The sequence below is a fragment of the Meles meles genome, chromosome 4, assembly GCF_922984935.1.
Source record: "Meles meles chromosome 4, mMelMel3.1 paternal haplotype, whole genome shotgun sequence".
NCBI lineage: Eukaryota > Metazoa > Chordata > Mammalia > Carnivora > Mustelidae > Meles > Meles meles.
Window position 1 is genome coordinate 22,123,482 of NC_060069.1, and position 15,412 is coordinate 22,138,893.

A 15,412-nucleotide genomic window follows, 5' to 3' on the forward strand; every position below is an offset into this window, starting at 1 on the left:
CTGGCTCAGTCAGTACAGCATGTGACTCCTAATCTTGGGGGTTTGAGTTTGAGCCCCGTGTTGGGTGTAGAGATTACTTAAAAATACAATGTTAAAGGAAGTTTAAAAAATTAGGGATGCCTGGATGGCTCAGTAGGTTAAGCATCTGCCTTTGGCTCAGGTCATGATCCCAGAGTCCTGGGATCAAGTCCTGCATCAGGCTCCTTGCCTGGTGAGGGAGCCTGCTTCTCCCCCGTCTGCTCTGCCTGCAGTTCCCCCTGCTTGTGCGCTCTCTCTCTGACCAAGAAAATAAAATCTTAATTAAAAAAAAGTTTAAAAAATTAAAAAATAAAAGAGAATATAAAATGGAATTCTAGAACTTAAATAAGACCTACTAAAACATCTTAAAACCACAGCATGGGATCTCATACGCTGCATTCTGGGATACAGAGTTTGCCCGAGGCGGGGTCCATGAGCACAGATGTGAAATGCAGCCAGAGCCCCGAGAGCCACGTTCTCACCTGGACCACCTGGTGGGCGTTGGTGTCGTTGAGCACCAGCTCGGTGAGGGCGGCACAGCAGGCTGGAAGGAAAACCACCAAGTGATAGCGTCTGTCATCACCAACTGCGCGGCACACGGTTCTGTCAACACTCTAGCTCCTCAGGGAATCCTGTGAGCAGAGTCAGTCCTCCTAACACAGTACCCTTCCCTGCGACATAGCTCTGGGGGGAGGGAAACTGATTTGCAGTGGTGTCTGCCTCTGCTCGCCATGTAATTCGTGCGCATCTACACCTGTCAGCAGCATTTTATTGAGCACTTACTTTGTACAGGGAGGCAGCTTCATCATAAATAATCCCCAGTGGCCAGCAGGTGCCTGGCACTCAGCAGGTCCTCAGTAAATACATCTACAATGGTTGGATACATGAGTACTTCAAATACATGATCCAAATTATCCCTTGTAATAAGAGGATGTACCGTGACTATCAGCATTACTGATGAAAAGACTGAGGTTCACAGAGACTGACAGACGAGGCCACAGAACTTACTAAGGGAAAGGGGCCAGAAGTCTAAGTGCATCTGCCCAATGTTAAATCCCGCCCCTAGAGCACCATCCTCCCTACCCGCTCAAGACCATGGCAGCAGCCTCCCATGACGTTCTGTACCGAGCTGCCTCTTGTCCAACCAGAAATGTGCTGGATCTTATGGCACAGAGCACCTGTAAAGGGTGCTACCACTTTATGGGGCCCTCGTGCTGGCCCTGCACTGTGCCTTGGACATTATATATATCCTCATATACTTCTACCAGCCTGCCCTCCTGCTGCTCCGCACCCCTACCAGTGCCTCTCTGACCCCTCCACTGGCTGCTGCAGGGCGCCCAGCGCGGTCAGCAGCACCAAAGGCCAGGTGCCCTTGTGTGAACTTGTTCGGTGTTGTGCCAAACTGCCAAAAGTGTGGGCGTACATCCCTGCTCCTGCTTTTGTGCGGCAAGAGAGGCTCTGTCCTCCCTTTAAGTGCTCAAGTGGAATAATGAAGGCACCCCCTTGTTTCCAGGGGAATGGGTGTGTGGATTATAGAATCTCCCTGAAGGAGGGTGCCCTGAGATCTAGAAAACATAGGAACCATGATTCTGGCCACAAAGCAAGCTGAATTCTCCAATCCAGCTTTACCAGTAATAAGGCTACTACTCTGCTCTCTTTATGTCTGATCTCCATGCTGGTCTCTCAATGTGTTCAGAATGTGAAAGGGAGAGAAAAGTCTGTGGTATGACTAACATGCAGGCCCAACACGAGTCCTGGAGGTTTTAGTCATCTACGTGGATTTACCTTCATAGTTTTTAAACTTACAAATTGTGCCTACTTCCTATCACCATACATAACAGAGAATAATAAATTATTATCACCATCACAGAGCATGATAAAACGATATGCCAAACAGTATCAAACAGTAAAACATAATAATGTGATATAAATACCTGCTTGAAGAGAAAAAGTATTTTCTTGTATTTCCCGAGGGCTTAAATCTTCTGACAAGTGAAGCTGCTGGATTCTGCCCGCTGCATTTGCACTCGACAGGCTGCCAATGGAAGAACGATCGGAAACAAAATTTCTGTCTCTGAAAAAGAAAAGTGAATGTATAGTTTATCAATTTTCCCTCGTGGCCAGTGCTTTCTGGGTCCTGTTTAAGAAATGTTTGCCTCCCCCAGGCTGTGAAGTTTTCTCCTATGTTATCTTTATTGTTTCACCTTCCAATCCACCTAGAATATATTTCTGTGTGTGGTGTGAGGCAGGGGTCCCTTCTTTCCTTCCTTTTTTTCTTCCTCCCTCCCTTTCTTCCTTCCTTCCCTCCTGCTTTCTTTTATGGTTACTGAACTAACTCTATCACTCTGTCATTTCTTCACAGCTTCACATGCCCACCTTTGTTTTTTTGTTTTAAGATTTTATTTTTAAGTAACATCTACACCCAGCGTGGGGGGCTAGAACTGACAACCCTGAGATCAAGAGTTGCATGCTCTACTGACTGAGCCAGCTAGAAGAGCCCCTGTCCCTCCCCCACCTCTGTTTTTGAACACTATTCTGCTGCTATCAATTCACCTAACTACATGTCAGTCTTCTTCATTCTGAGTTTTCTTTTTCAAACCAATTCTAGTCTTTCCTTATTTTGGTAAAGATCTCTTCTTTTATATTTTTGAATTTTTTTAAAACAGATTTTATTGATTTATTTGAAAGAGAGCATGCACATGCATGCACATAGGTCAGGGGACAGGAGCAGAGGGAGAGGGAGAAACAGACTCTCCACTGAGTGGGGAGCCAGATTTGGGGCTCCATGCAGTGCTCGATCCCAGGACCCTGAGGTCATGACCTGAGCTGAAGGGCAAATGAGCCACCCAGGCGTCCCATCTTTGAATTTTTTTATTCCTTTTGCTTTATTCTCTTACCTAGGATATCAGTTATCCACAGGTTGAAAACTCATCTTCTACAAGCCATATCCTTCATTTTCTAATGGTTCTCATTCGTCTTTTTTCTCCACATTATGTGCAATTTTTCAAGTGTCTCCTTCCTTGTACTAATTCCAGTTTCTGTCTGGTACTCTGATGAATGTCTCAGTTCCATGGATTATTCAGTCTTTGTCTTTTTCCCTAGCTCTGCAATATCTCTCCTTCCCTTTTTATTATCCTAGCATCTCATCTTTAATCTAAGGTCATAAATGTCATGTTCTGTTTAATACTTTTGATAAAATAAAGCATATTTTTCTGTTTACTCAAGGTAACACCTTCCACAATAGCTTCTTCATGTCTTTTATCCATTTTGTTCCTTTTTGTTTAATGTGGCTACTATATTTTTTCATTTATTTATTTTTTATGGCAGTAGCTCTACCTTGATTTCTTTGTGCCTAAGTATTGCATAAATGGATTCACCATGGCTTCATTCCCATGTCATCTGGGCCCACTAGCGCCCTTCCTTCAGGTAGCATAAGGAAAGTAATGGAGATAGGTCTAGGGATAGTCACAGCTGGTGATTTCATCTGTCAACCAAATTATGTTAAACTCAAATTTCAGAGAACACTCCTCCTCCTCAAGTCTATCACCCCTCAGGAACTGTTCTGGAGTTTAGGATTGTAGGTGAATGGGCATGAACAGTTTTCCTGGAAACTGCCTTGACAGCAATCCCTGTTCCTGCTCATGCCTGCAGACAGCCTGGCAACCTCCACCCCTTGTACCAGCTCCAGGCAGCGGAGGGGCAGGCGCAAGCTCTGAAAGGATATTGCTTACCCAGCTGGGGTAATAAATTCTGCCAAAGCACTGAGACATATTTAACATACAATAAGTGCTGACATGTATCATTTTCCCAGGAAAGAGTTTTCTAACGTTGCAGCATAGAAATGGACTTGCCAACTGACTCTTTAGATATGAAAGAACTCATTTCTCCCAAGGATGGTTACATTTTGAGGAAAAGAGGAAAACTGGTGCCTTCTTGTATTAAACAATCTACATGGTAAAACAGTTTTATCTCTGAAGTATTGCCTAACCGTCATAGAATTTGATTTTATCATCAAGAAAATAACTGCTCTCCAAATGGGCAATTCATAGCTGTTGGAATAGTTGTATCGACCCCCCATAATACCCACCACTACCATCAGCATCACCATCAGCATCCTACAGAAGCAAGCAAAAAAAATGTAAAAACAAAAACAAAAAACTTTGCTAAGTGTTCAAGGAGCTAGCTTATTATGCCACAGTCCTAATGAAAGATTTGTAATTTATACTATAAAGTATTTGACATTTTTACATGATACTCATAAAAGAAAGTAGGGGCACCTGGGTGGCTCAGTCACATAAGCGTCTGCCTTTGGATCAGGTCATGGGCTCAGGGTCCTGGGATCAAGTCCCGCATTGAGCTCCCTGCTCACTGGGGAGTCTGCTTCTCCCTCTCTCTGCAGCTCCCCCTGCTCGTGCTCTCTCTCAAATAAATAAATAAGTAAAAATAAGAATCTTTTAAAAAAAGCAAATAGATTATCAATAGCTTATATATTTTCCTTTGTTTTGGTAATGATAGGAATAATGAATAAAGCTATTGTCCATAACTCTATAGTCTGTTCTTATGCTTTGAAACATTCCCTCACAGAAAATGAAGTTGATAACATACAGTTCCATAATATACATAGAGGTACAACAAGCACAAGGTCTGAATAACACTGATGTGATAATATCTGGTTATACTGAGAAAGATAAGTCACTCTGCTTTTATTAGAGAGATTTATTGATGTATGCACATTACAAGGGTGATTCCTTTCAGTAGACATATTCTTTTTCAACTTTGATTCAGTACCTGTAGGGCTGAATTATGCTTGATAATAATTTTAGGTACTAGAACTTTCCCATTGATGATACCAAAAGATATCATTATCCATGGCTTCAATATATCTAATATATACTTATTGAAACATACTTCAAGAAAGTTTCAATTTGAAACTATTTTAATAACCATTCCTTCTCCATACTCAAGGTTTTGAATGTTGTTAAGGTGTTAACCCACCTTAAGAGCAACTGGACCAGGTTCAGTAACATGGCAATCGTTTGATCAACATTTTCTCCCATTTTAACTAAGGATTATGCATCTGTTCTTTAATTACAGGTTTTGCTTTCTCTTTGTAGATGAATGACATACAAAATGTCATGGAAATGTAGACTTTTTTTTTTTTAATTTTTATTTCTTTGACAGAGAGAAATCACAACTAGGCAGAGAGGCAGGCAGAGAGAGAGGAGGAAGCAGGCTCCCTGCCAAGCAGAGAGCCCGATGCGGGGGCTCGATCCCAGGACCCTGGGACCATGACCTGAGCTGAAGGCAGAGGCTTTAACCCACTGAGCCACCCAGGCGCCCCGGAAATGTAGACATTTTGGCAAAAAAGTAAATTTAAAGTAAAATTGCAAGTAAAATCTTTATACTTGTTGGGATTACAATATGCATTGAGTGCATCAAGGAAAAGGTGGTAAGCTAAATGTTTTCTTGTGGTCGTTCAATCTACATTTGCAGACTGATGGCCTTCTCTATTCCCAGCACTGTCATGGAGGCTGGTGATGCAAAGATAAATATTTCAGGGCTCCCAAGAATATGCCCCTGATATTGATTTCAAGTATGTTTGTGGCAAGTATAAGTGATTCTCCATAACATGAAGGACCAAAGAGCAGGAGGAAGCAAGCTGATCTGACATTGTATGGCAGAGTCCCCAGACTTCAGTGACGAAGGCAAAGTCGGCCATAGCCCCCCTGACTCACCCTCGTAAAATATGAAGAAGCTGCTTGATGCCTCCCCAAATGCGAATTTCCACACTGGTCTCAGGGTCCTCACAAACCTGAACCAGAATCCAGACAACACTCCAGAGCAGCTTCAGGTGGTCAGAGTGGAGCAGACTGAGGAGGACAGGTATCCCCTCATAGAGCTTCACCTGCTCTTTCACTTGGGGTTCAGCACAAAGTAGGCGCAGTAACTCCGCAGTTAGTCTGGATGGGGTTGGAGGGGAGGGGAGGATGAGAATCACAGAGCAGTGGTTACTGACTTTACATTCGGACTAGAGTTATCACCACAGTGGTGCTCTAACATTTCCTATGTCACGGATCAACATAGGTTTTCGTAAAGGATTGGATCACAGCAGAGTGTTTCAGGCTTTTCTAGCTGTACAGCTTCGGCCAGCACATGCAAAGGCAGCCATAAACAACACATAAAAACAAATGGGCATGGCTATGTTCCAATAAATCTTTATTTACAAAAACAGGGAGGGAGTCAAATTTGGCCTGTGGGACATAGTTTCCTGACCACTGTTCTAAGTCATAGCCTCCCTGTAAGCCCACTGGTCTGGCTAAAAACTGACTAACCAGCAAGCAGCTATCAAGTATATACAATGGGACCTGCGTTGTGCTCAAGACAAAAGAAATAAAATTTTATCATAGTCTTCAGAAACTTACAATGTGGTTACAAAAACAGGACATTAAAACAAAATGCCAAAACCACTATAATGCAAGGAGATTAAATGCAACGTGCCCAGTGAGTATCTGGACAGTAAAATAAAGATAATGATAGCATAGGACACATAATGTTCAGCAGAGTTCTGAAACATTATAATGACAGACATTTCCTAGAACCATCCTTAACCATCCAGTCTCACACTCTAAACACTCTCCCTGGACAATGCCATCCATTCCCATGACTTCAAACACCTCCTCTATACCAGTACTGCGAGCTCAGCCCAGGCAGCACTTTCAGCCTCCAGAAGTTCTAGCTACATGGTAGTCCCAGGTACTCATCCCGCTGGGTCTCACCTCAAAGTCATTATTCTCCTCCCCAAACCGGCTCTTCCTGTTACATCCCCAGTGTTGATTCATGACATCAGTCTTTTCAATTTTCCAAGCCAGAAGAAGGAACCATCCAAGACGCTTCCTTCTCCTTTCCCAATCCACCACTTCCAATCAAGAGTGCCCCCTTTTTCCTAGGCAACTGCTGAGATTAATTCTCTTGCAAGTCATGCAGCTGTCTAACCCCACTGCTCCTCCCATTCTTGTGATCCTTGATTGTGCTCAAGACAGAAGCCTCACTGTCACCAGCCTCTCAAATCTTCTCATGCCCACACCGCTCTACAGTTCCTTTCCCTGAGCCAATTTTCTATAGCCCCAATCCCTCCTAAACTTATGTGCTCTGACATTCAGAACGTATATTCTTTGGCAAATAGTGTTCTTTATCTCCTTGATCTTTCCACACCAAACATCCCCTCCCTTGTTCTAAATGGAGCTCCTTGTGTGACTATATTCCCCATGCCACATACCCCACACACTGCTATCAGAGTACTCCCTGCAAAATAAATCTGATCATGCTTAAAATCTTTCTGTAAGTCCCCATAATGTGCATGGATAAAATGCACACTCTTATTTGGCACAAAGAGCCGACTGCGACCTGGATAAAAGCATCTTGTTGTTCTCTATAAAATATAGAAATTGATGGGGTATTGTGCAGATCAAATGATGAACACACAGAAGTGCTTACAGTGTGGCCTGCCATATAGAGAAAGCTAGACCAAAATTTGCTATATTTTTAACTTATTTTATTTTACTTGTTTTATTTTATTTATTTTAACTTATTTTAACTTATTTAACTCACTTATTTTAATTCATATTTTTAACTTAACTGTCTAATCTAGTTTGCTGACACTTTCCCTCCTGCACTCTGTTCCAGCTGTGCCCAGCCATGGAGTTCCTCTAACACAGACCACTTCCTGCCTCCAAACAGCACATTCTGTTTCCACTTGTTCTCTCCCTTTGCCTACATAACTCCCTCTTCCTTCAGGAAACTTGGCGTGGCCCCAGGCTCTGACTGGGAGCTTCTGCTCTATGTTCCCAGACTGTCCTTGACATCCATCAACCTTACGGCTCACGGTGCTCTGGTGCAACTACTGACGTGCATGCCTGTCCCCTCTCCGACGCTACTCACTCTATCTCATTCATCTCTGGTACTCTAACACCTGTGCAGAGGTTGTTTTCCTAGAAATGAGTTCAGGTGAGCAGGTCTATAAGCATAGTTTGTGAAAGAGAATAAAACTAACTTTGAAGAAAGACTCATGGGGATTTACTATGGTTAAGTGTCTGGGTTTCATTACTTGATATTTCTGTTATCTGTTTTACCTCTTCAGAAAATCATGACTTACTTAACTAGATATCAGATGATGTAGGTTGCAACTCTACTTAAAAACAACCTAATGACTAACTGGATCCAGTAATTCTTTAGAGCAATATATAGTTCAATCAAAAATGAATATATTTTCAATTCTGTTTAGAGTTATAACAGGTGGTCATGAAACAAGTCAGTAGCTATCCTCATTTATTTTACTTGCCTTAAGTGAAGTAGATTTTAACAATCTAATAATTTATTCAATATACAATCTCAAATTACCAAAAATAGAGCCACTTCAGAGTTTCTTTCCTTAAAAAGACAGGATGTAAAAAAAATTCAATAAACAAAAATATTAAAGATGTGATGATAATATTTATATAATTTGATTCTATGCCCAGATCAAAAGTGATGCAAGACCAAAGATAAATCAATACACATATTTGTTCTAGTTTCTTTATAAAAACTTAAATAGAAAGCAAATGACAAGGTGAATCATGACATTCAGTTAGTAAGGTAAATAGCATGACATAATAAAAATAACAATTATCATTTTCATCAAATATGACATTGTCTTGTTGGCAATCCTACCTTTTGGAAAGCAAGTCATATTCATGCAAAATCATCAGCAGATTTTCTACAATGTTGAGTTCACTTATCTTCTCCCTACATTCTGGACTACAAATTAAAAACTATTAGTAACTACTAAAAACATACTTTACCATATCCATTCATTTAATACCCTTGTGTTCTCGTATTATCTTGGAAGGAGAAACAAAAAGCAATATAGCTCCATGGAGCCAGGCTACATCAAATTCTAACATTCAACAAATGTTACATGTCATCAATTTAAATTTGTTTAATAACAGTATGATGACAACATGATTCCCTTTCTCCAGAAAGAATGATAGGCTTTTCATTAAAAAAATAATAACAGCATTGTTCACAACAGCCAAGATATTAAAATGACCTATATGGGCCTACATAAATATAATTGAATATTATTATTCATCCATAAAGAAGAAAGACTCTGCCGTTTGTGACAATATGGAGGAAGCTGAAAGGAACTGTGCTAAGGTAAATACTGTATGATATCAGTTATATGTGGAATCTAGAGATGAGCATGGTGAGTGACTGTGAGGGGCTGCAGGAGGGAAATAAGATTAACGGGTACAAACTTTCAGCTAAAAGAATGAGTACTGAGGATCTCATGTACAGCATGGAGACTAGAGTTAGTGTGTGTTTTACACTTGAAAGTTGGTGAGAGCACATCTGAAGTGTGCTGAGTGCACACACACACAAAGAGTTAAGTATGTGATGAGTATATTAATTCTCTTGAGCTTGATAATCATTCTAGTCATATAACGTATGTCCCATCATCATGCTGCACACTTTAAACACGTGTAGTTATATGTGCCAATTATTCCAAATAAAGTTAAAAAAAATAAAAACAAGAAAAAAGCATTGATTCACTTATTGGCATAAAAATATATTTAACGCACTTTTATTTAAAATAATCATGTCTATAAGGGAACGTGTCATGCAGAATTATTTAAAGGGTAAAAGTGTTTGAAAATATTTTATATGTTAGAACGAATGTACAGTAGAGAACTTATTTTTAAGGTCAGAGAGATAAAGTTGTCAAAGATACAGTTGTCAAATACTGCTTTATTTTGAAGATTTTATTTATTTATTTGACAGGCAGAGATCACAAGTAGGCAGAGAGGCAGGCAGAGAGAGAGGAGAAAGCAGGCTCCCCGCGGAGCAGAGAGCCCGATGCGGACCCTGGGATCATGACCTGAGCCGAAGGCAGAGGCTTTAACCCACTGAGCCACCCAGGCGCCCCTACTACTGTTATTTTGAAAGTGCAAGTATCTGAGCATTGGATGAAAGACTAGGTAAGTGTTTCTGGTCAAGAAAAAGAGAAGAAACTGTCATTTTCCTTCCCAACTTAAGTTTGAAAATGATGCTTCTTCATTCAGGATCATCTTCAATATATTAATGCTACTTCATGCTTAGTTTTCACAAATTATAACTATGTAGATAAGTAACTAGAGAAACTGATCTATTTTTTTTGTCTCTCCCACCTAAACCGCTATGGCAGCGGAACTGGAAAGATATTAAAATACACTTACCTTTCGGCTAAACTAGCCAGAGCCAGAAGGGCACCCAACAAAACATTAGTATCTCGGGCACCAAGTAAATTTACTAATGTCTGAAAAATGAAGTAAAAGAAAGTTTCATTGCGTAAGTACCACAAGTTTCTTGAGTGGTATAATGCTTCTTTCAAAGACCATTGAAGCTTAACCTCAAAAGGAATTTTTTTATTAAGCATTCACGACACCCAGCTCTTTGAGGGGGTATAGCAACCTCTTCCGGGTTTGAAACTCAAGGCCAGTTCCTTGTGGCCATTCCCTACCCAGGGCAGAAGAAAAAGTGACCAAGGTACATGGCCAAATTTCTCACTCTTCCCTCTATTTTCATATGCCCAGGAAGGCCCCTCTGCCTCTTCTGCCTCTCCCCAAGGACAAGAAGGGAGACTAATGATAGGAACTATGATACTGGGAGCAACCAGCCATTGTTTCTGAGTTCATGTTTTGAACTCATTGTGAACCAGGCATTGTGGTAGGCCCTTTCCCAATTGTGGAACTACTTTTCACCAGAGTGTTGAAAACTGTCTTTTTACCCCCAAACTAAGCAAGATATGTCAACATTACCAAGCACTTCCTTTGCCTCCCAGATTCCTAATTGATGTTTAAAGAGCATGAATCGATGCTTCCAGACATCATGCTAAGTAATATGACTTAACTGGAAGTCTGTACCTCATCAGTTGCCTTCTCTGAACTCCCATTACTGCAAATTCATCCCTCTACTCTCTAGACTTTTAGAACTTAGAGTTCTCCAAAAGTGCACACCCAGACACATTCAGGCCAGAGCTGAGAGCCATGTTACAACTGCTTGGCTGATTTTTGGTTTCTGTTATATCAATTTTCCCCTTTATGATTTCATTCATTTTTTATGAAGCTATCATCATCTTTATTTCTTCGATCCCCTCTTCTTATTCTTCTCTCACTTTTTTCTCTGATCTCCTAACACATTCTCCAAACTTGAGTCACTGACATAACATTCTCACAATTTTGCCATATCCACTTAACTCCTTAATGCTACTCAAAAATGTTCCTCAAATTCTAAGTGGCAATATCAGTGAAATAGATACAGCTATTGAAAATAAAAGTGTTGATAGGTATAGGACCTAGAATCATCTCTTACATAACAAACAGCACGTGGTAACACGTTTTAAGCAATCCTGCTCTAACATATGCTCAAAAGTGGCCTCTTGGGCTATGAGAAATCAACAGATTATTAAAACTTGGCTGTAGGCAGCTACCATCTAAATAGTTTTGCTATAGATATAAATTTAGTCCGTTTTGACTAAATGTGCATCCATTCATCTTGAAATGCATGTTTGATCCATATGCCTGTAATATTATACCATCTGATTATAGGGTTGAACCATATGAAATTGCCCAATAGACATGACAATTTCATATGGTTCAAGCACATACAACTCCATGTGCCATACGGAATGTATTGATATGTATACACACAGTTTGCTCATTTGTAAAAACACACACTGAGAGGCTGTTTATATATAGCAGGGCTTCTCAAGCACCATTTAAATAAAGCAACAAACTTGGTTGTTAATAAGTGGCATAGGAAAAAAGAAAAATAAAAAAGAGTTTCAGAAAACCTGTTTGCTATTCTATGTTTACTCCTTAGGCTGATGAAGAATATTAAAGGCTTGGCAGAGATTTACAATTCTGGGCTAGGTTAGCAGGTTTGTGAACTATAATTTTAGAAACCTGATCACAGGACTCTGAACCCCAGCATGTGAACCACTGCCATAGGAGACAAAGTGTTCCCTCCATCTGAGGCCACTCACCTTGTGGGCTCCACTTGTGGTGACCCATTCTCTTTGGTCTTTGACAGCAGCAAGTTTCTGAAAAATATCTATAAAGGAAGGAAATAGCTCAAAGAGGGATTCAGCACCTAAGGGCAGCAGTATTCATAGAACCACAGGTCTAACGTGTTGATGGGCAAGCAGAGAAAGGGCGCATGGGAAGACAGACAACACAAAAGGAAAAATGGAGGGAGGAGGAGGAATAGGGTCATTTTTTTTTTTTTACTCTGAGAAAATTACCTCTGAAGTTCAACTAATAATTATTATATATTACTATTATAATAATACAAATGGAGACAACAAAAAAGGCAAACATCTCCTTCGCTTAAAGTTGAATGAGTCCCTCAACATGATTACAACTTCGAAGTGAGTCCTACTCTTCAAAGATCCATCCTATAGAGATTTCAGGTATAAAGAGGAGAGGAAGGCCACTGAAGGTGATGGACCCAGCAAGGCTCCTCAGCTGAGGGGAACAGTTGTTCTCAAAGAAACTTTCTGGTGCCCAGGGATCACCACGTACTCTCCTTTCGCGGTAGCTGAGAATCAGTGTGCTGTCCTGGAAACAAATACGGGAAACCAAACCCTTCAAAGAAAATGGGTCAGCATCCCACAGCAACAGGGGACCTACAGCTCATCAAACCTGGAGGGGCTGCAAAGTGGGGCTGGAAAGAGCCTCCAGAGAGAGAAGACTGAGTTCCACACACACAGACCAATATTTCCACATCCTCGTCATCAAGATCTTTATTTTTTTCCTTTTTTATGCTCACAGCTTTTAAACTTTATGAGGCAGGTATTACTATTAACCCAACTTTATAGATGAAAAGTGAACAGCCTCCAGCATTTTAATAGAAATCAAAGAAAGCAAAAAACATTTTTATCAAAATCTGCCATTATGGAAGTCCCTCTTGCATTAAAATAAACTTGTGCTCAGTGACAATCTGCAACATGAAAGTGGGCTTTTCAAGGTAAGATTGTGATTTGAAGTTTTCCTTCTGGGTATATTTTGCCACTGAATATAACAATTGGCAGGGACTCCTAATACCAGAACTGTGTGGATGGGTATACTCATAAATATTCAAAAGATCTTTTTTCCTACTGAAAAAGCCATCCCGCTCATTTGGCAAGTGGGAGAAGTTGCCATGTCCCCGTGACAACACTTACACGTCATGTTGACCAGCTTGTCCACACTGTGCGGCTCCTCTCCGTAGCCGAGGTACTCATTGGCCACAATCTCCATGTACTGCAGGAGGGACCAAGCCAACAAGAGTCAGAAGCATTAGTAAAAGCACAGGAGCAGATAAGGGACAAGACGTGTACTTCTGAAAATGACCGGTAGATGGCACAATGGATTCACCAAATAACACTCGGGACTTCTGGGCCAGGTTCACTCAAGTGCAAAAGGTAGCTTGAGTTTCTAGATTCTTTGCCTTCTCTTGCATGCCCTGAGGTTGAGGGAGGGCCCATGGAAAGAGTGTATAAACTCTCAAAAAATGACGTGTGACTAAATAAGTTTGTGGTGTAATTTGGCTCCAAATTAAAAAAAAAATTTTTATCTACAGCATACACCAATAACAGTAATCAGAATAAAATGAGCATGGGGTAGTCTGATAATCACTTATTGTAGATACCTGATTATAATAAGAAATAAAGTCAGAGAAACACACATAAAATTCTAATAGAACAGGGGTGCCTGGGTGGCTCAGTGGTTTAAGCCTCTGCCTTCAGCTCAGGTCATGATCTCAGGGTCCTGGGATCGAGCCCCACATCAGGCTCTCTGCTCAGTGGGGAGCCTGCTTCCCCCCCTCCCGCCTGCCTCTCTGTCTACTTGTGATCTCTGTCAAATAAATAAACAAAATCTTTAAAAAAAAGTTCTAATAGAACAAGGGAAGTTAAGGTAGATAAAAGGATCCTTTACAATATAATTTTGCAAAAGACAATCCATTTCATTAAATGAGGTAAACCTTCAGCCAATTAAAAAAATAATCTTAAAAACAAAAACTAGATATGTTTCAGCAATTTCCCAAGAATGAAAATATAATAAAATATAATAGATTTTGCATTAACTGGCCATTAAACTTACTCTTCCATTAATAATACAGAATGAGTTTGCAGGGCCAAAGGCTCATTATGAAAACCATTCTTTCTCTACGTGGTAGGAGACTGGGCTGTCCCAACCCAATGCCATGTCTAGAAATTTTGCCTTATCATACTAATAAACCCAAACATTTGACTGGTTTAACTTGCTTATCTTCCCTCAGTAGTTACAAAAGCAGACAAATAAATGGAGTTAAGATCGATCGTTCCTCACATCGTCATGTATTTGGAAATATTTTAGTGAGCATAATTCTTTTTTTGTGCAACAATTGTGAACATCTTTATAACCAATATTTTCCCATCATTTGGTTTGTGCAATGTCGAGGATCTGGGCCTGCCAGCCAACACCTATTTCTTTTCATTACTAACTAAAGACATGTGACCTTTTATAGAACTTTCTTGTTTCGGCAGGCTGGGTAAAATTAGCTGGAACAAAATGTCATGGGTCCCTTCCTGCTCTGTGAGTATCCTGCCTCACACACACTTATCCACCCTGACTGCTCCTCCGCTTGGCAGGCAGCCTAAGTTAAGAAAGCCATCTGCCGTCACACACCTATGTAATCCTTGCCCAGAGCCATGGCACCAAACGGAAAGGCAAAACCAGCCACCGCGAAGGAATCTTACCTGAGCTAGGTTTTCAATTCCACCCAAGCTATGGAGTATTTCCTAATAAAACAAAAACAACAGAACATACACAAAAGATGAGCGTGGAGGGGGAAGTATATTTTACATGTAAGTTCTTGATTAAATCATGAGATCAATAATTATTTTTGAAGTCCAGGTCCCACATAAATATGCAGCTCTTTAAGGTTTGCTATTCAAACCACATTAAATATAAACTCTTAATAAATATGAAAGTGGGGTTGAAATTAAAAGAATGAAAATATGCTCAGACCTGCAGCCTGACTCCTCATTCCTTCTACTTCCCCTCATGTCATCATAAAATGTTACAGCTGGAAAGAGCTGTTAAGATACCGCTCCGTCACACTGCAGATTAGGATAACTAAGACCCAGAATGGTAAGCCATTTTGCCTAAGTGACCAGCCTGGAGAGGAATGGAATCCAGCATCACCAACTCCCACGACCTTCCTGTAGGGCCCTGCCTCGTGTGGTACACAGAGAACAGCATCAGCCTCATGGAGAAGCTGGTTAGAAATGCAGCATCTCCACCATGCCCCAAACTCGCTGAGTCACATTCTGAATTTCCACAAAATTCCCAGGTAA

At 40.7% G+C, this 15,412-nt stretch overlaps 1 protein-coding gene across 7 annotated transcripts in view; it reads right to left on the minus strand.

The window, feature by feature from the left end:
• Window positions 1-15,412, minus strand: part of NEK10 (NIMA related kinase 10) — a 227,445-nt gene that overhangs the window by 164,991 nt on the left and 47,042 nt on the right. For all 7 annotated transcript variants that reach the window (XM_046002046.1, XM_046002044.1, XM_046002042.1 and 4 more), the window contains 8 exons: window positions 14,813-14,854; window positions 13,256-13,334; window positions 12,077-12,144; window positions 10,269-10,348; window positions 8,725-8,811; window positions 5,754-5,978; window positions 1,953-2,092; window positions 501-562 (listed from right to left, as the gene is read on the minus strand). In XM_046002046.1, coding sequence (XP_045858002.1) covers window positions 501-562; window positions 1,953-2,092; window positions 5,754-5,978; window positions 8,725-8,811; window positions 10,269-10,348; window positions 12,077-12,144; window positions 13,256-13,334; window positions 14,813-14,854 — 783 coding nt within the window. The remainder of the gene's footprint in view (window positions 1-500; window positions 563-1,952; window positions 2,093-5,753; window positions 5,979-8,724; window positions 8,812-10,268; window positions 10,349-12,076; window positions 12,145-13,255; window positions 13,335-14,812; window positions 14,855-15,412) is intronic.